At 46.2% G+C, this 20,356-nt stretch overlaps 2 protein-coding genes across 6 annotated transcripts in view; one reads left to right on the top strand and one right to left on the bottom strand.

Moving 5' to 3' along the window:
• Nucleotides 1-440: 440 nt before the first annotated feature.
• Nucleotides 441-11,404, bottom strand: POMK (protein O-mannose kinase). Of its 3 annotated transcripts, none has more exons than XM_039541806.1 (4): nt 11,114-11,404; nt 9,679-9,986; nt 6,216-7,145; nt 441-883 (listed from the first exon to the last, which is right to left on the bottom strand). In XM_039541806.1, the coding sequence occupies exons 2-3, from the start codon at nt 9,964-9,966 to the stop codon at nt 6,372-6,374; spliced, it is 1,062 nt and encodes a 353-aa protein (XP_039397740.1). In that variant the 5' UTR covers nt 9,967-9,986; nt 11,114-11,404; the 3' UTR covers nt 441-883; nt 6,216-6,371. The 3 variants fall into 3 exon arrangements, with proteins under 3 accessions (XP_039397740.1, XP_039397741.1, XP_039397742.1); XM_039541807.1 differs by lacking the exon at nt 441-883 and adding an exon at nt 2,580-3,952; XM_039541808.1 differs by lacking the exon at nt 441-883 and adding an exon at nt 2,580-3,975.
• A 38-nt stretch (nt 11,405-11,442) lies between these two features.
• Nucleotides 11,443-20,356, top strand: part of HGSNAT (heparan-alpha-glucosaminide N-acetyltransferase) — a 30,212-nt gene continuing 21,298 nt past the window's right edge. Inside the window, exons 1-3 of one of the 3 annotated variants that reach the window (XM_039541804.1) lie at nt 11,648-11,752; nt 19,293-19,512; nt 19,655-19,770. Coding sequence is in view for 2 of the 3 variants with exons in the window: in XM_039541802.1 (XP_039397736.1) it covers nt 11,455-11,752; nt 19,655-19,770 (414 nt within the window). In the remaining variant the exon portion in view is untranslated. Of the gene's footprint in view, nt 11,753-13,061; nt 13,366-19,292; nt 19,513-19,654; nt 19,771-20,356 lie in introns of those variants that run through there. The other 2 variants (XM_039541802.1, XM_039541803.1) reach the window with 2 other exon arrangements.

Here is a 20,356-nt window from a genome sequence, read left to right on the forward strand (position 1 = left end):
TTGGATATTAGGAAACACTATTTCACTAGGAGGGTGGTGAAGCGCTGGAATGGGTTACCTAGGGAGGTGGTAGAATCTCCATCCTTAGAAGTTTTTAAGGCCCAGCTTGACAAAGCCCTGGTTGGGATGATTTAGTTGGGGATTGGTCTTGCTTTGAGCAGGGTGTTAGACTAGATGACCTCCTGAAGTCTCTTCCAACCCTAATCTTCTATGATAACCTAGTCCAGGGGTTCTCAAACTTTTTTTTTCATGGATCGCTTGAAAATTGCTGAGGGTCTCAATGGACCACTTAATGATCTTTCCAAATGTTGTTTGTACCGTTAGCTAACTACTGTAAAGTGCTTTGGATAAAGTGCTATATAAAAAAAAGTAATTAACTTTTTTTGTTCTACAAATAAAAGCACACTCATATTTTAATATCAGGAGTCTTACCTTCCTAATTTGATGTGCAATAAGCTCAGCCTACACAAGCTACTCAGTGTGTGCCCCTCTCATACTGTGAACTTTTGATCCTGATGAATAGTTATTGTGTCATTAAATGCAGAGGAACGTGGACTCTAAAATTACTTCAGCTAACAAAATGCCTCCAGTGAATTAAATGGGGCCATATCCTATCTTGCTTTCTCAGTTTTTATTCAACTCTGTGTGAAAGTTGATGGGACATGGAAAAAGATGTTCAAGCTTCTATAAAAAATAAAAATGTGCTGGTTGCTATTGAGATTGTCCGTCTACAGTCTGCTCCAAAGTCCTCTTCAGTCAACGGAACTACCCCATATCAGACCTTGGGCACAGATGAACCTGCAGACAGCCAGAACCTGGCTCCACATACTTTGCCAATCAGACAGACTGCATAAGCTTGTTGGAGCCTGTTCCTTGGGTGCTTCTGTGGAGACAGAAAGGGGCAGTAGTTCATTCAGAGTCCTTCCCTCTGCCCTGCCAGTCATTCTCCTCACATGCACTGTGGTATAAATTGTACCCCAAACACAACAGATGGTCCTGGCAGAGAAGGTCTCATCCAAGATGGCCTGCAGTTCTGGGGCACAAGCTGGGGTTGTTTAGGTAACTCTCATCTATGTCCTGGGTATTTTTTATAGCAGCTCGCACCTTGGTGGGAGTGGAGGGACTATTCAACACAGACCTGGGTCAAATGATCAAAGGTGGCAGAGTGCATCGGCTACTTGGCCCAGGAGAAGACTGGGACTTTCTTGTCTGCCCAAGTGCCCTCCACCAAAGGGACATTCTCCATATCTGGCATATTGGGGAAGGCACACCCTAGGCCAGAGGTGGGCAAACTATGGCCCACGGACCACATCTGGACCATGGGACCGTCCTGCCTGGCCCTTGAGCTCCCGACCGAGGTTAGTCAGCCCCCCTCCCCTGCAGCCTCAGCTCACCGTGCCGCCAGTGCTCTGGGCACTGGAGCTGTGAGCTCCTGCTGGGCAGCACGGCTGCCAGTCCTGCTACTCTGAGCAGCATGGTAAGGGGTGGGGAGCAGGGGGGTTGGATAAGGGGCAGGGAGTCCCAGGGGGCAGTTGGATGGGGCGGAGGTTCGGGGGGGGGGCGGTTGGATAGGCGTGGGAGTCCCAGGGTGGGGAGGGTAGATAGGGGTCAGGGCAGTCAGGGCACGGGGGGGTTGGATAGGGGATGGGGTCCCAGGAGGGGGCAGTCAGGGGACAAGGAGCAGGGGGGTTGAATGGGTTCAGGGTTCTGAGGGGAGCAGTCAAGGGTGGGAAGTTCAAGAGGGTGGGGGCCAGGCTGTTTGGGAAGGCACAGCCTTCCCTACCCTGCCCTCATTACAGTTTCGGAACCCCAATGTGGCCCTCAGGCCAAAAAGTTTGCCCACCCCTGCTCTAGCCTCTAGCGGCTGCTGCTGGTAGCCTCTAACCTTATTAAAAGATTTGCACATGAAGGGATGAAAAGCAAAGCCTGCTGCTGAAGTGTTAACAGCACAGAACAAGGTCTCTTCCTTACAAAAAGCAAAATCCTGCACATGTACAACTTTTCCTACCTTCTCCATCCAGCTGTACGTTCACCAGGTACCCACATATGTCCTTGCTGGCTGTTGGACTGCACCATGCCATGGGCTGTGCATTGTCCCACAGGTACACAGTAAAGGGGTTACTGTGACACAGCAAAGACAACAGACTATTCTGTACTGAGTGCATGGCTCCCAGGGGGAACCGCTTCATTTACACTCATCGTACAGGTTTTCCCAATGAAGTAATGTATACATTGAAACCTGCCCCATGTGATTTACTCATTCACTGTAATTAAGGATTCCAGTAACCCAATCATTATAAGCCCTGCCAAGGAATTAAGAGGCAGTTTATGCACAAACTACTGGATGCAGGGCTAGGTGTCTCCAGGGTCTAAGGTGCCAGTTATTCAGTCACTGTGCAACTGCACACAATTGAAGTTACATGGTATTTCATGCTACCACCTAGTGTTTCCACACAGAATAGCAGGCAACATTCAGGATTTTTTTTTTAAACCCACAATACCACATTCAAACCAGGTTTAATTCATTGCTGGTGCTCAATTTCAAATGAAAAACACTAGCAGAAAACTTTAAGGCGCAGTGGAAGGCAGTGGAGAGGATGGCTCTGGGTCCTGGAGTCAGTGTGTACAAATATCTCATATTTAAGTTGTAACCAAAAATAGAGAGACTTTGATGGCCTCATGAAGTCTCCAAGGCAAAATGGTATTTTAGGGCCAGAATCTGTCCCCCCTCACTCTGTGAAATCAATATGGCTGCTTGCAGAGTAAGATACTGTGCAACATGAATGAGGAGGACAGACTCTGGTCCTTATTGAGAGCTCAGTATAACAAACCTGGCAGGTTTTTTTGTCAGTGATGGCTCTTTTTACAGCAGATATATAACATGTTTATTTTATAGCCATCATATATTGATATTTCTTGCAAGCCCATTTAACTATACAATAAACTTATTGGCTAGCTGTTTAAACTCTGTGTCCGTCTTTTATTCAACATATCCAGCTTTCCTTCATACCTGACTAAAATGAAAGCTATTTAATTCAGATCAGTATTGTTAATACAGGAGCAGCAGATCCTGATACTCAGTGTGAGTAAAGGTACCCCCTTACTCTGTGAGCAGTCCCATAGGAATCAATGGGATGATACCACTGCCGTTTCGCTTCTTTTAAATCAGGCTCCCTTAAGGTGTTTTAAGTCGAGACTGCCGAAAAGAGTGAGACATCCAAAAATCCCAAGTCCCTTTTGAAAATCTTGGCTTATGATCTTGGCCCCCGCCTCCTACACGGCAGAGCAACGAGGAGGCTTGTGAGGGTGCTGATGAGTACGTTGGGGGAGTAGGGGCACATGACAAAATCCATATAATGTAACAGGCCAAACTTGAAAATAACAAGGCAGATTTCCTTAAAAGAGACACTAGCACAAGATGAGAGCAACTATAACATAGCCATTTGCAGAAAAACTTTCCCATTTCTAAGCAAGATTTTTACATCTGGAGTCAACATAGCAACATAATACTAGTAGGCCTCCACAGAAGAGAATTTCTCTTGCATCTTAGCTGGCTAGGCTTGAAGCAGACTGTGTCTTACTAAACAGTCATGCTAATCTGTCCACACGTGATCACAAATAATTAACCAGGAGAATGGCCACCAATGTCACCAATACAAGATCTCTGCTCCCACTTTTTAAAATTTACATATTTGGAAGCTGTATTTTCAGCTGGTGAGCAAACGATTTGCTGCCAGTCTGATTCAGAGATTCTCCCACACAGTGTGTGGGGTATGTTATTCCATACCAAAAATCAGCCATACATTTTCAGGCTTGTTTTAGATTAAAGGAGACGAGCAAAACAAGAAGGAACAAAAGTAAACTCTCCAAGGGGGAGTACAGTGTGTGTCTCCTCTGACACAGGTTGCATCTCAACTCAACACGGCAGTTACTCCACACTGCTCCTAGGTATCTGAAAGTATAATCCACAGAAAACTGTAAAGTCCATGTGACATCATTAATACTCTACATATGTTCAACATGCCCATTGAGGCAGTGTGGGCATAACCAAATTGCTGAAAACAAACTCTGCTGCTGTACTAAGGCATTTCTGTTCCCTGATAATGCTCTGTCCAGTTATTTATATCAAGCCCATAACCATGGAATCTAGGCAATAAAAACCTGATCCAAAGCTCTGTGAAGCCAAAGAAGACCCTCAGAGAATTCTGTATGCAAAATACAGAAGGATTTGTATTCTCCAGCCCTTCCTTTAATTATACTACTTGAGTGTCTAAGGAAGAGATCGTTTTCCATTGTTAACACCATCTTCCCGTTGGGTCATTAGGACACTGTCATGGAAAGGTGAATGTAAAGAGATAGTACTTCATTTCTACTCTGAAGGTGGTGGGATTTTTCTGGGATGCAGGGGGAAGGGAGGGAGCTTCTAATTTGCAGAAGACAAACTAGCAAAATCTCTGTGGAATAAAGTTATGTGAGAAAAATGTAGAAGCAGCAAAGAATCCTGTGGCACCTTATAGACTAACAGAAGTTTTGCAGCATGAGCTTTCGTGGGTGAATACCCACTTCTTCGGATGCAAGCAGTGGAAATTTCCAGGGACAGGTGTGTATATATAAGCAAGCAAGAAGCAAGCTAGAGATAACGAGGTTAGATCAATCAGGGAGGATGGGGCCCTGTTCCAGCAGCTGAGGTGTGAAAGCCAAGGGAGGAGAAACTGGTTCTGTAATTGGCAAGCTTATATATATATAATTGGCTTGCTTATATATACACACCTGTCCCTGGAAATTTCCACTGCTTGCATCCGAAGAAGTGGGTATTCACCCACGAAAGCTCATGCTGCAAAACTTCTGTTAGTCTATAAGGTGCCACAGGATTCTTTGCTGCTTCTACAGAACCAGACTAACACGGCTACCCCTCTGATACGTGAGAAAAATGATTATTGTGTATGCAGTGTGCTAGTCACTTCACACAGTCATGGGAAAACAAGGCTCTTGCTCCAAAGGGCTTTTATGAGAATATAATGGGTAAGTGGGCAAGCGTTGGGAAATCAAGGCAGTGTGTTTCCCGCTCCTTTGTCCGTATGTTCACTTCTTGGATTGCGATCTCTTTTGGGCAGACACCTGTAATGTTTGTATGTCTGAAGTGCCTAGCATGCTTGTGGGAGCTGGAACAACAGCAATTGGGCCCACAGACAGAAAAGTGACAGTAGAGCTGACAGGATGGGCTTCCTCTGTCCCCAGTCCAGCTGGAGGCAGAAATCACCCACGCCCCCGCAGGCAGAAGGAGGCAGAGCCAGCAAGTAGCTGCTCTGAACAAGGGGGGCCTTGAAGACAGGCTCTTGCTACTACCTCCAGCTAGGCCTAGAGAGACTGACATATCACATCTCCAGGAGATGGGAGCTGCTTGGGCGGCAGATATCTGACCAGCCATGACAGACTCCTGCCCCAATAAACAGCTGGAGACACCAGCTCACTGTGCCTCCCCCTAGGGAGAACTGTTCAGTACCACAAGGTGCTGGCTGGCCATTAGAACAGCCCCCAATGACTGGCGAGAGGAAGGTGCAAAGGAGAGGAGGAGGGCACTGTTTAGACAAGGTAGGGGAAGGATAGCTCAGTGGTTTAAGCACTGGCCTGCTAAACCTAGCGTTGTGAGTTCAATCCTTGAGGGGGCCATTCAGGGATCTGGGGCAAAAATTGGTCCTGCTAGTGAAAGCAGGGGGCTGGACTCAGTGACCTTTCAAGGTCCATTCCAGTTCTAGGAGATTAGTCTCTCTCCAATTATTTTTTTTTTTTTTTTTTTTTAGTGGTATGGAACTGGCACAGAGCTAATAAGAAATATGTCTCTCTCTCATCTGGATCACTTTGCTTATTTGTTGCTCTCCTTTCTCCAGTCCTTCAGGTGTAAATCAGAGCTGGATGAACTTTTTCGTTCAAACCATTTTTTGACAAAAACTGGCCTTTAAAAAAAAGCCAGATTTTTTGTGGAATTTTTTAAAAGGAATTTTTCAAATGTTTTGATTAAAAAAAAACCAAAACAAACAAAAAAAACCCCACATTTTTCAAAACCAAAAATACCACCCCCGCTTTATCTTCCTTTCCTGCCCCATCTCTTCCAGTGGCAAAAAGGGAAAAGGGGAGATACAAAAAAACCCTAAAACCCCTCAAAATTGGGTTTTTTTTGTCAAAACATTTCAATTTTTTTCATGAAAAAGATTTACCTTTTTCCAAACCATCACAAGTGTCAATTTTGTCTCCTTTGTTCTTTGGGTAGAGACCTTGTCCTGCTACCAGTTTGTAAAGGACCTAGCACCCTGTGGGTGCTAAATAAATAAAAGGACATCAACCAGAGTACATGTATGTCTTCTCACAGTCGTTTATAACATTTCCCTGGTACCAGGCATGGCAGCCTCTCTGAGCAGCAACGTTAAAATTTTCCTGTATGTGTCCATGACCATCTGGGCAGAAGGCCTTTCAGCTGGGTTCTTCTTCTTACATGCTGCATGGATGTCAAACAAATGGAACCTAACAATATCACTCCCTTCAACGTGGCCCAAGAAAAAATTGGAGACATCAGGGATTTTCCATATGTCCGTCTTCTCATCATATGGAGGCATGAGGTCATCTTTAAATGGCACCTCCTCCCCATAGGGCCAAAGCTGTTCAGGAGCTACAAACTCGCCTTGGAGCTCCCGATGGCCACACTTCACCAGCCTGCCAGCACTCTTGTTCACGAGAGGCAAGGCATCCAAGTCATTCACCAGAACATGAAAGTCACTTGTCAGCAGATATTGCGATAACACCTTGTCCAAGTCATTGGAATCACACATTACTAAGGTGCCCAAAGGACTGTTGTGCAAATAATGGATGATGCTCACATAGTCTATTGCGAGCATGAATCTGCGATGCCAAGTATTCGAGCCCTTATATCTGGGAAGGTCCAGCATTTCATTCAGGCTCTTCAGGGAGCCTAATGGGTGATACTGGGTAAGGATTGTGAACTGCTTCTCGCAATAGCCAAGCAGTCTGACAACATACTTGCTCTGGAGAGACTTCAGCATCTTCAGTCCATGAAGAAAATCTTTCTTCAGCTCTGAGTTGGCAAGCTGGGAAAGGGATACTTTGTTTTCCTTCCATTCAGAAAGAAAGACCTAAAAACAAAGCAAGAGACAAGCAAAACATTTGGAACCTTTTCCTACTGATCAGCAGAAGCTATTATGGACCTGCAGGTAATGGAACATTGCAAGCTATACATTCACGAGACACAATGCTGTTAAGGGAACAAGTTACACAATTACAAACTAGACTTCAACTGCTACTGAAGTTATTAGGTGAGTCTTTGTATACACCTACATGTTACAGCGGAGTTACTGCTAGCTACACAGCACTGACATGATAATTCCTGCATATAGTATTTACTCATCTCTCGTGCTCCCCTCATGAGCAAATGACATGGATTAAATGCAAATCAGCCACTAAATCAAACTGTCTACAAGAGAGAACTTATACAGACCACTCTCTCTCCTGCCACCCTTACTCGATCTGAGAGCTTGCCTACACTACTGCTGCCAGTTGATTTAAGCTATGCAATTTGAGTTCCGCTAGTAATAGGGCTGTCGATTAATCACAGTTAACTCACGCGATTAACTCAAAAAAATTAATCGTGATTAATCACACTGTTAAACAATAGAATACCAATTGAAATTTATTAAATATTTTTTGGATGTTTTTCTAAATTTTCAAATATATTGATTTCTATTACCACACAGAATACAAAGTGTATAGTGCTCACTTTATATTATTATTTTTATTACAAATATTTCCACTGTAAAATTATAAACAAAATAGTGTTTTTCAATTCACCTCATACAAGTACTGTAGTGCAATCTCTTTATAGTGAAAGTGTAACTTACAAACGTAGATTTTTTTGTTGTTACATAACTGCACTCAAAACCAAAAGGATGTAAAACTGAGTACAAGTCTACTCAGTCCTACTTCTTGTTCAGCCAATCACTAGGACAAGTAAGTTTGTTTACATTTACAGGAGATAATGCTGCCTGCTTCTTATTTACAATGTCACCTGAAAGTGAGAACAGGCATTCACATGGCACTTCTGTAGCTGGCGTTGCAAGATATTTACATGCCAGATATGCTAAACATTCGTATGCCCCTTCACGCTTCAGCCACCATTCCAGAGGACATGCTTCCATACTGATGATGCTCATTAAAAAAAAAAATGTGTTAATTAAATTTGTGACTGAACTCCTTGGGGGAGAACTGTATGTCTCCTGTTGTTTTACCCTCATTCTCCCATATATTTCATGTTATAGCAGTCTCGGATGATGACCCAGCATATGTTGTTCATTTTAAGAACACTTTCACTGCAGATCTGACAAAACGCAAAGAAGGTACCAATGTGAGACTTCTAAAAATACCTACAGCATTTGACCCAAGGTTTAAGAATCTGAAGTGCCTTTCAAAATCTGAGAGGGACGAGGTATGGAGCATGCTTTCAGAAGTCTTAAAAGAGCAATGCTCCAATGTGGAAATTACCTGAACTACCAAAAAAGAAAATCAACCTTCTGCTGGTGGCATCTGACTCAGATGATGAAAACGAACATGAGTCAGTCCGCTCTACTTTGGATCGTTATCGAGCAGAACCCATCATCAGCATGGACACATGTCCTCAGGAATGATGGTTGAAGCATGAAGGGACATCTTTAGCGCATCTGGCATGTAGATATCTTGCGACACTGGCTACAACAGTGCTGTGTGAATGCCTGTTCTCACTTTCAGGTGAATTGTAAACAAGAAGCGGGCAGCATTATCTCCTGCAAATTGTAACCAAACTTGTTTGGCTGAAGTAGGACTGAGTGGACTTGTAGGCTCTAAAGTTTTACATTGTTTTATTTTTGAATGCAGTTTTTTTTTTGTACATAATTCTACATTTGTAAGTTCAACTTTCATGATAAAGAGATTGCACTACAGTAATTCTATGAGGTGAATTGAAAAATACTATTTCTTTTGCTTTTTACAGTGCAAATATTTGTAATAATAAAAAAAATAAAGTGAGCACTGTGCACTTTGTATTCTGTGTTTTAATTGAAATCAATATATTTGAAAATGTAAAAACATCAAAACTATTTAAATAAATGGAGTTCTGTTACTGTTTAACAGCGCAATTAATCACAATTAATTATTTTAATCGCTTGACAGCCCTAGTTAGTAACATAACTCAAGCTGATGTAACTTAGATCTACTTACTGCAGGGTCCACACTACGCTATGTCGATGGAAGACGCTCTCCCGCCAACATTGCTTCCGCCTCTTGTTGAGGTGGAGTACAGAAATTGATGGGAGAGCGTTCAGGTTTGAGCGTGTCTTCACTAGTGAAGACCAGCCCTGAGAAGCATCATACTCCGCAAGCAGTGCTGTTGATTTCAGTGGCACTTCTTGCAGAGAGAGTAAGTTACCATTCAGTGTAAGTGAGGCAAGGTCTGACTCTATGAGATCATCTCATCCATATTCTGTTTATGCCATCTATAGTCATCATAACTCTGTGTTTCTGTAATAATTAGCTACTATGGAAACAATTATCCCAGAAGCAGCATAAGCACTGATAATCAGCCAACACACCATGTGAACTTTTCCTCTTGGAGATCCACCTACCCAACATGATACTAACCTTTTTCACAGCCCCTTCACCAACACACTTCAGTTTCCTGACTTCTGTATTTATGGCTTCACAAGACAGCCACGGCGAGCAATTTTTCAATGGTCCTAATCTGAAGTACCCAAATGGGCAGAGGCTGGAGTCCACGTCAGGCTGCCCGGTGGTGACGGAGAAATTGTTGAGATGCATGTACAGAAGGAAATTCAGGAGCAGGACAGCGAGAAGCAGCAGCACCAACAAGACTGGAGGAATTTCCCTTCGGAGCAGCTCTTTTTTAACATAATGGAGTTTTTTGTCCATGTTGCTATCTTCTACATTCTCTGTAATACACAAACACCCAGTAAACACAACACTCTTTTGCGACAAGGAAAGACTGGAGACAAATGTTTGGGGGACTTTTTGCAAAATCCTCCCCTTTAGCCACCAAAATACTCCATAAGATCTTTAAAGAGACACCGTCAGTGTGAAATAGAGTAAGCTGATTTTAAAAAAGCATTAAAAGGCACTTCAAGCTCTACTCCTGCCTCCGCATCCCCCTGTCCTTTTTTGTGATTTTTACAAACATAGGGCCCACTCCACAAATCTGCTTTGTCCAGGAAATGAAGGCGCTCTGCATGGACCCAGGGAGAGGAAAGAAGAGCTGCAGAGCCAGGGAGAAGGAAGGACTGATGCTGTCATACTGGTGGGGTGCATTCCTCAGTGCTGAGACCACTCTTGGTACTGGTGCACTGTAGGGTATTCCACCACATCCAGTCTGTTACTTCACACAGAGAACTGCTGACAGGCTTGTGTCTGTGAAATTGAAAGAGACAGGGACACAGACCACTTGAGTGGGGGACAGGCAGTAAAATTAAAATCCCAAGCATCCAGGGCCAGTATGTTCCTGACAACAGCAGAATCTGACTATTAACAAATAAAGAGACTTCAAATGATTAATTCAGTGAACTTTAGAATCAAAGTGTATCTGAAATGCACTCTCCTGTGCCTACCAATCACAGAGCAGAGCATGTTTAGGTCCTGCTGCAAGCTCCTTGTAGTCCCTGAACCTAGGCTGTGTCCCATTCCACTGAGGTCAAGGGGGCCTTGGACGGACAGGGGCCTGTCTGAACAGATTAGTGCCTGAGACTGCTGTTACCTCTGCAATTCTGAGGGTGACAATATGAAGCATCCAGGGAACGACAAGGGAGGAAAGGCGGATTGCAAACATTCAAAATGCCAAATCAAATCTATTTAACTATCCCAGTGCAGGAATCTAAACCTGAAACTCCGCTGACAATGTTTATTAAGAAGTCACCTCAATACTGCAAAAGGCAAATCACTTCCCCCAAACTGAGGGCCACTACACAGGTCAAACAGGCCCCTTTCTCTGCCCCAGGCACTTGGGAACAACTCATGGCACCCCACTGGGTCTGGGTTTCTTTGGGCTCCATTAGGCCCATACACCTACCGGTACAGGCTCCGGCTCCTCCCGTCCTGTCAACAGGTGAGCTGGTGTCTGTGCCGGCTGCTCCGGCCCCGGCCCTGCATTCAGTGACGGCCGGACATTAGGGGACCCCTGGAGAGAGGCTGTTACTGCCAACCGAGGTGTGTCGGCCCGATCGGCTTGTGTCACCCCCACGAGCCGGTGTGACTCCGGCGTGACTCCGGTGCAGGCGCTTCCCGCTGCGGGTCGGAGCGGGCACCGCACAGAGGTCGCGGAGCCCCGCCGGCCGTGCCGCTCTCGGTGCAGGAGCCGCCGGTCCCCGGGCCGGGAGTTACCTCAGCGTGGCTCCCGGACCCTGCCCCAGCATGCACCGCCCCCAGCCCGGCTCCGGCCTTCTCCGGTACCGGGGGGGAGCTGGGCCCGCCCGTCCCGGGGCCCGATTCCGCTGCCACGTGCTGCCAGCGCCCTCCCCCTTCCCAGGCACAGCCCGCCCCGGACGGGAGCCGGAAGCCGCAGCCCCCGGGGGCGGGGAGAGCGGAGTCCCTCCCGGCGGCGCGGGGATGGCGGGGCCCGGCCGGAGATGTGGCCCCTCGGCCACTCTCTGCGTGGCGATGACCGCCCTGAGCGCCGCGCTGCTGGCGCCCGGCCTCACCCAGCCGCACGGTAATACCCCCCCCCGGCTTCCCCCCCCGCTCCTTCTCCCCCGCCTCACCCAGCCGCACGGTAATACCCCCGGCTCCCCTCCCGCTCCTTCTCCCCCGCCTCACCCAGCCGCACGGTAATGCCCCCGGCTCCCCTCCTTCTCCCCGCCTCCTTCCCGCTCCCCCGCCTCACCCAGCCGCACGGTAATGCCCCCGGCTCCCCCTCCCGCTCCTTCTCCCCCGCCTCACCCAGCCACACGGTAATGCCCCCGGCTCCCCTCCTTCTCCCCGCCTCCTTCCCGCTCCCCGCCTCACCCAGCCGCACGGTAATGCCCCCGGCTCTCCTCCCGCCTCCTTCTCCCCCGCCTCACCCAGCCGCACGGTAATGCCCCCGGCTCCCTCTCCTTCTCCCCGCCTCCTTCCTGCTCCCCCGCCTCACGGTAATGCCCCCGGCTCCCCCTCCTTCCCGCTTCCCCGCCTCACCCAGCCGCACGGTAATGCCCCCGGCTCCCCTCCTTCTCCCCGCCTCCTTCCCGCTTCCCCCGCCTCACCCAGCCGCACGGTAATGCCCCCGGCTCCCCCTTCCGCTCCTTTCCTCCCCTCCACCCGGCCCGGCCTGGCCTGAGCCGCCCCGCCGCCTGCCTCCCGCTGGTCTGAGCTCCCCCATCTCCCGCCTGTCTCGCGGTCCTTCCCCCCTTTCCAGGCCTGAGCCGTCCCGCCTTCCTCCGGTGCCTTCCCTGCCTCCCGTTTCCCCCGGGCGTGAGCTCCTACCCCATTCTCCCCACCTGGTTTTCACTCCGTTCTCCCCCCACCTGACCTGCTCTCCATTCCCTCCCCCCCCGTCTGGCCTGCTCTCCCACCGGGCCTGCCCCTCATTCTCCCGTACTAGCTGGCTCGCTCCTGCCCAGTCTACCCCCTATTTCCTTCTCCCCCACACCTGCAGTTGCCATATGTCCCAGTTTTATAGGGACAGTCCTGCTATTCGGTGCTTTGTCTTATATAGGCACCTATACCCCTCCACCCTATCCCAATTTTTCACACTTGCTATCTGGTCACCCTATCCACACCATCGTGTCTGCCCCTTGCCTTCCCCCATCACTTCATCTGCCCTCCCATTCCCTTTACCCCTGCCTCCTATACTTTGCGCCTCTCAGTCCCTGCCTCTGTCTGTCGCTGCCTCTCCACTGCCCTTTTCACACTCCTCTCTCTCACACTCACACACATATACCCCCACCTACCCACCCTCTTCCCCCCAACTCACTGTGTCTCCATCATAGGGTGACCAGACAGCAAATGTGAAAAATTGGGGTGGAGGGTAATAGAAGCCTATATAAGAAAAAGACTAAAAAATCAGAACTGTCCCTATAAAATCGGGACATCTGGTCACCCTGCTCCATCACTCTCACTCTCCTACCACCTTGCTGTGTCCCTCCCCCAGTTTCAGGGGTATTCTCTGTTCTCTGCAGTAGCCCTCCCACCCTTGCCTGGATTGGGCTTCGCCTCTCCTCCCAAACATGTTTCACAGCTAGAAAATGCCTGCCTGGTTTAGAGCAAAGCTCTTTGCTTGGCCACACCACAGACTGGAGCTCCATTGGGATCATCCCCACCTGGGCCTGAACCTGCAGGTTACTGCATGTGGGTGAGCCCCTGCTTCTGCCTATAGCCCCATGGGATTTTGTAGTAGAAAGAGAGAACCTGGAGCACAGGGCATGGTGTAAAGCCTGAGGCCTGAACCAAAGTCAGCAAAAGCCAGGCCCTGCCATAAGCAAAGGCTTGCTTACAAGTTCACTGTCTGGTACATGAACTTGGCAAAGACATGGTGAGTCATTGCTATAACACAGGCACTCCTAAGAACAGAGTGGATTTGATTTAAATTGATTTAAATCACTAGTCAGGAAGACTCGATTTAATCATGGATTTCTACATAAAAGTGCATTATTGGCGGTTGTTATAACCTTAATACATATTCTTTACAACTCAGATAGATGTAGGTTTCATTTTTAGAAGGTACACACTATACATTTTTAAAGTAATTTATTTTGTAAACTTTTCCGATTAGTTTTACAGCTATATCAGAAAATAAATGAATGATTGGTTACTTCATTAACCAAAGGTAATTGAAGCAGATATTTATGAAATCACTGGGAGATGAACTATCTCCAATTCAACAGGTTAATCATTACTATTTGGAGGATTTTCTAGCCATGCTGTATTAGGAGGAGATCACCACCAGATAGACATTTAAATTGTTTTATTTAATTAAAAACATTACGTATTCTGGATTTTTTCTTCAACAGCAAACATGCAGTATTTTAACAAAACAAGCATTTGAATTTAGTTAAACATTCAAGTTTTTTTAATCAAGTTTGTTTTTGTTTAAATTGTTTTTAACTAAAATAGTTAAATGAAATATTAAAAAAAATTGACTATGTTAGTCAGGTCAACATGAGAAACTTAAAATATTGGCTTCTGAAGCTAAATCAGTTGTCTTCACCTTCATTTTCCTGTTTGTTCATAATCTGAAAAAGAAAAACAAGCTTTCCTGCTTTTTCAGGACCAAATGATTTCTCAATTTGGAATGAATTAGTACAAAAGAGGAAAATATTCTTTTTACACTGGCAGAAGAAGCTATTGCTGTTAAAAGTGAGATTATCACTTCAACAGTCCCTGAATCCAAGTGTTTAAGTGACTTCCACCAGTTAACTCGTGTAACTTTCTTTAAAACATCATCAGCAAATATATATTTCTTGAATGATTCACCCTTAGCTCTGAAGTTTATTATAGTTGGCATTATGAAGGGATGATTGCTGGATGTCCATGTCATAGCCAACTCCTCTTCTTCAGCAGTTAATGTTTGACCCTGGTACGGAGTATTGAGAATATTTGCAAGAAAATGAGCTGGAGATAGTGCTTGTCCCATTCGTTTTTTTAATACTTGTGATTTAACTCTGTCATTGCATATTTCTTTTTTTAAGATCTCAGTTCCTTTCAAATTTCAACAGTGTCAGCAATAAAACAGCTATGTCTCTGCATTCTGTTCAAGGCTACAGAAATAGGCTTCAGGCAGCATGTGTTCAACATCTCTCTTAAACCCAATGTTGAGAACTTTGGCTGGGACAGTGCCATCTATTTTTTCACGATTTTGTTCACAAACTGTCATTAGATTAGGCCAGTTCTTGATATAGTGCTCAAAACAGTCCACTGCTGAGTTCCATCACATGTCTTGTGGGCAAGTTAGTTCCTCCCACTTTTTTCAGAGCAGCTTCTGCAAAGTGGTTGTTACGGAAGTATTTTGCAATCTCAACAACATTAGCCTTTATTTCTGGAACACTGAAGTCTTTGGCTAGGAGGTTCATTGAATGAGCACTGCAACCATATGTTATCAGCTTAGGACTCTCTTCTAAATTTCTTCTCATCTTGGATACATTTGCAGCATTGTCTGTGACCAAGCTGTGTACTAGACATTTGAATTTTTTTTCACAGTTTGTAAGTATTCTGTTCTTCTTGTAAGTATTCTGCTGTGTGTGCATCTCCTGATGTATCTATTGTTTCTGTAAGGAAGACATTCCCTTCTTCTGTTGTAACACAAGTACATACAACAGGATCATTGTGGACATTGCTCCACCCATGAAGACTCAGGTTCACAATTTCACCCTCTAGACCTTTTGCACACTGCTCAATTTCTCTTTCATACACTTTATCCAGCAGTTTGCCTGCGACATCTGCTCTGTTGGGTGAATTATATCCTGGTCTTAATGACTGAACCATGTTAATGAAGTGTTGGTTTTCAATCATAGGGAAAGGAGAGTTTGTTGCATAAACAAACTGGGCAATTTTTTCATCAGTTATCTCTTTTTGTAATCTGCTGGTTCTTATCTCAAATTTATCTATGGTTGTTTCTGGATGATGGAGATTTTTTTTTCTCTTTTTGCTACAGGTGATATACTGTGGCTATGTGACATACATGATGTGACTGAAACACTATCATTGGCAGATAACTCTGAAACCATATAAAATGATGGTGATCTTGAAGGTGGATAGTCTTCAAAATCCTATATGTTGAGGATGGAGTCTCCTAAACAAAATAAGTCAATGCAGTTATTTAATTATTATTCCCATACTGCTCATTTAGTATTACTCATTGCAGTCACTGACACTCAGAACGACTGCATCTAAGACAGGCAGTCCTTAAGAAAGAAGTATGAAATAAAAAAGTTTACCAACCTGAAGATCCTGCATGTTCAGACACGTTCCTTTCATCATCTTCAATGCAGCTTCCTCCTGAGAAGGAACACTTCTCATGATGGTGTTTCATTCGGGCAGCCTGGCCTTGCATTTCTTTGTTGCACTGTTTGCATTTTGCATACATGCCTGTCTTACCCACAGGTAGAGGAACTTCATTAAAATATTCCCAAACTGGGGGTATGGCTACACTTACGGTTTGCAGCGCTGGTAGTTTGCAGCGCTGGTCATCCAGCTGTGCAGGGCCAGCGCTGGTGTGTGGCCACATTTGCAGCATTTGCAGCGCTGTTGGGAGTGATGCATTATGGGCAGCTATCCCAGCGTTCAAGTGGCCGCAACGTGCTTTTCAAAAGAGGGGGGTGGAGTGGGGTCTAGTGTGACAGGGAGTGGGGGGAGAGAGAGAGGGGATTTTTGGAGCCAACACTGTGTGTTTAGCTTCCTGCCTTGAAAAATCAGAACATGTTTCCGACCCCTTAGTCTTAACTCTTAATTGCAAACAGCCTGCAGCCAACACGACTCCCCGCTGTTTCATTCGCTCCCTGCCTGCCTCTCATTTGATTGTTTACAGCCAGGTACAGATGATCACAGCAAACAGGAGCTCTGTTTGTTTTTTAGATAAGCAGCAGCGGCAATGGAGCTCCACCCGGAGCTCGTTCATAACAAGACAAAGAGAGTAATTTATAAAAGCATTCTGGGATACATCCTTATACCCTGGAGGCCAATCACAGCGCTGGTGTGTGGCCACACTTGATGACCAGCACTGCAGCACCAGCGCTGGAATCCTTATTCCCCATGCTGAGTGAGGTGTACGGCCAGCGCTGCAGCCAGGGAGTTGCAGCGCTGGAAAGCCTCCACCAGTGCTGCAATTAGTAAGTGGCCACACCTGCAGGGCACTTCCAGAGCTGCAACTCGCCAGTGTAGCCATACCCTGGGTCTCTTATGACCTGCTGCCATTATAGTTTTCCCTTCTAGTGAGAGAATGGTATGGTCAGGGGCGGCTCTAGCAATTTGGCCGCCCCAAGCAGTCATGCGTGCGGGAGGTGCACCGGAGCCGTGGGACCAGCGGATCTCCCGCAGGCATGACTGCGGAGGATCCGCTGGTCCCGCAGCTCCAGTGGACCTCGGAGGGTTCGCTGGTCTGGCGGCTCCAGTGGAGTATCCGCAGGCATGTCTGCGGGAGGTCCACCCGAGCCGCGGGACCAGCGCACCCTCCGCAGGCATGACTGCGGAAGGTCCGCCGGACCCGCCTGCCACCCTCCAGGGAAAATGCCGCCCCACGCGCGGGCTTGGCCGGCCCTGGGTATGGTAGATCTCAAATCAATGAAGGCGACACTCAGAAAGACCTCAAGACTTCTGGAATATGCTGCTCAAACAGTTTCACTTTTGTTTCTACTGCCTGTCCCTCCCTTTTCACATTTATCTCCAGACTTCTTCTCCTTGTCCAGATCTGTTCCGCCCCCAACAATCTTCTATTCATTGAACTTTTTGAAACTTTGCACTTTTAGAGAGAGGTAAGGGATTGACTCTGTGTACTCAAATTTGCTGAGGGACAATAGGTTTGAGGTCTGTTTTTTCTCACCTCTATATATTATTTATTTAAAAACATGTTTGCTGTTAATGAGCATGTTATCTCTGGAGACACAAATCCTCAGTCTGAAAACTGCAAAACTAAGCACCTCAGATGGTATCTTCTATACTGAGCACTCAGTCCCATTGGGTAGATAGAAAGATTAACCTAAATAATCTATACAGAAGCCCCTGCAACCCCATAAAATTGGGTCCCTATTCCATGAACGATTGGAACTCATTTACAAAACTTCCTAAACATTACATGAATATATTCTCATACTAGAGAATTAGAATTTATAATCCCTATTCCATGATGAGATATCTTTGAGCTATAATGTATCTTAATTAAAACTATCTTTAGATAGGTTTTTCCTCAAAAAGCATTTTATCAAAAAAATCAGATTTAAATTTAAAAAATCTGTTTTTGTTTTTTTTAAATCACTGATTTTTATCCACCCTGCCTAAGAAGTACTGGGCACTGGGTATTCATATAGACGCATTCCAGAAGGCTAGTACAGGTACACCCCAACATAGAGTTATGGCATAAATACAGTCCTGGGAGATGGTACAGGAACACATCAACCCCAAGTAAGACAAGGACGGCAACGCAGGGTATTGGATGAAGATGTTTTGTTTAATCCAGGCGGTACAAGGTGTAGAGTCAGGAGAGTAATACGTAATTTGTTTGTATCAGTGTATGAAAGAGAAGACATAGGAGGGGCACTTTTGTTCTGCCTAGGGGACGGCAGAAAATCCCACTGCTGACTGAGCTGGTCCATTGTCAGAGGCATACATGTGTTACTGTACACGTAGAATCTATGAGGCACTAGGACTGTGCTTCGTCGGCAATAAACCCGGCCAAGCGCCTTTGCCACTGCCCCAAGTCTGTGGTTTTTCTGGCTAGTACTATCAAGGTCTGCTGAGCCAGCTGTCTGTGCAGAGCTGGAGCGGCACACAGTGAGAACACACACCTATGCCAGCTGACAACAGGTTCTATGCAGTGACAGGATGTGAAGTACCTCGCAGGATCAGAGCCCCAGAGCTCATCACTCAGAAGAGATTCCCATCCCCATGCAAAACAAAATGGGACTTTGTATGTATGTAGGGTCTGTCTTCTGAATTAGATTACTGGATGAGAGCAGCCAGTTTGCGGAGAGCTCAGAGGGAGCAAGTACTACCCATGCACTATCCCTCTCTCCTTCCCCCGGCTACATCTGTGAGTATGTCTATACTGAAACTAAAAGGCATGTTCTTAACTTGGGATTGCCTGCTTGGGTTTTAACAGCAGGGAGAACGTGGCAATGTGGTTTTCAACTCGGGCCTAACTGCATTGCATATGGCACAAAAATTCTCACATCCCTGAGCAACATAATTAAGCCAACATGACCCACGTTGACAGCAGTAGGTTGATGGAAGAATTCTGCCGTTGACCTAGCTACTGCCTAATGGGAAGATGGATTAAGTACAGTGATAGGAGAACCCCTCCCGTTGCTGTAGTGATTGTCAACACTGAAGCACTACAGTGGCTCTGCTATAGCATTTGAAGTGTAGACATAGTCCTGGTCTATGCCTAAATATTAGCTTGACCTAGCTATCTCACTTAGGGCTGTGAAAAATGTTGTGGCCTATGTGATGTTGTTAGGCCAACCTAGCCTTCATTGTAGACACAGCCAAGTTGACAGAATAATTCTACCATGTCTTGGAGAGATGGGTTCTGTATATTGATGGATAAATCCCTTCTTTCGATGTAGGAAGTGGAACAGCTTCAGCGCTGTATCTGTGTCACTGTAGCCACATACCTTCAGTCTGTACGCCAATGGTGAGCACTCCTGTTACCTGCCCAGTCTGATTCCCCAGTGGAATAATAGTACTCCGGAGCCACGCTGAGGTGAAGCAGGGCTGGAGAGATGGGGTCTTTCCCATCCAATTTCTGTGGTGCGTAGATTCTCGAGTATGAGCCACCGTAAATAGGTGAGAATTGGTAAGGCTGCAATATAGTGTCTACTGAGCTGTCATCATTCTGTTAACAAAGTTGCTTTATGTCCTGAAGTGTGTTATGCAGACTTTCCCCTTTCAAAATATTAACATATGTCTTTCTCCACTTCTGCATCAGATTTATCCAGAAGGAGACCCTCAGGGCTGAAAATTGATCAGGCTTTACTGCTGGTGCACAATGAGTTGATCCATGAGAACTTGACAGTCTCCTGGCTTTCTGATTATTGTTACCAGGTACACAGCCCTCTCCCTTTGTTTGCTATGTCAGGTTTTGTTCTAGGGGAAGACAAGAATATGGCACTGGACCCAGGGTCGGATTGCAGCTCATGTAGACAATCCTGAGCTTGTGGACACAATCTAGCTAGCTCAGGTAGCAGAGCAGTGAAGCCACAGGAGTGTGAGCTTCATTGTGGGCTGTACAATCTTCCCCAGAACCCTGGATAATTACTCATGGGGCTAGCCCATGCTGCACTGTGCGCTGCCACACGCCTTCACCGCTCCAGCGCCCGCGCTGGCTAGATTAAAGCTAGCAGGGTTGTGTCTGCATGAGCTACAGTCACACCCTGTGACTGCAGTGTAGACAGACCCAAAGACTTGTTCCCGTAAGGGATTGTGGAAGTACTCGTGTTTTGAAAGTCCTAAATTTTCTGTTGTTCAGTTTTTTCAGCTAGTTCTTGGGTGGGCAAAGGATCCATGTCATAGACAGTGGGGAAAGGTGGACATCTTCCATGCTCCCCACAGCCTCCAAAATCTCCCCCAACTCCTTTATCCCTCGTGAACCATGACCCCATTCTGGACCCTCAGCCAGTGAATCATAGAT

Source organism: Mauremys reevesii, linkage group 5 (genome assembly GCF_016161935.1).
Source record: "Mauremys reevesii isolate NIE-2019 linkage group 5, ASM1616193v1, whole genome shotgun sequence".
Taxonomy (NCBI): domain Eukaryota; kingdom Metazoa; phylum Chordata; order Testudines; family Geoemydidae; genus Mauremys; species Mauremys reevesii.

Coding starts and splice junctions, on each gene's coding strand:
- POMK (XM_039541806.1), bottom strand. CDS start 9,966: ATGGACAAAAAACTCCATTATGTTAAAAAAGAGCTGCTCCGAAGGGAA. Junction 7,146..9,678: donor GTGAAGGGGCTGTGAAAAAG/GTTAGTATCATG, acceptor CTTTGTTTTTAG/GTCTTTCTTTCTGAATGGAA.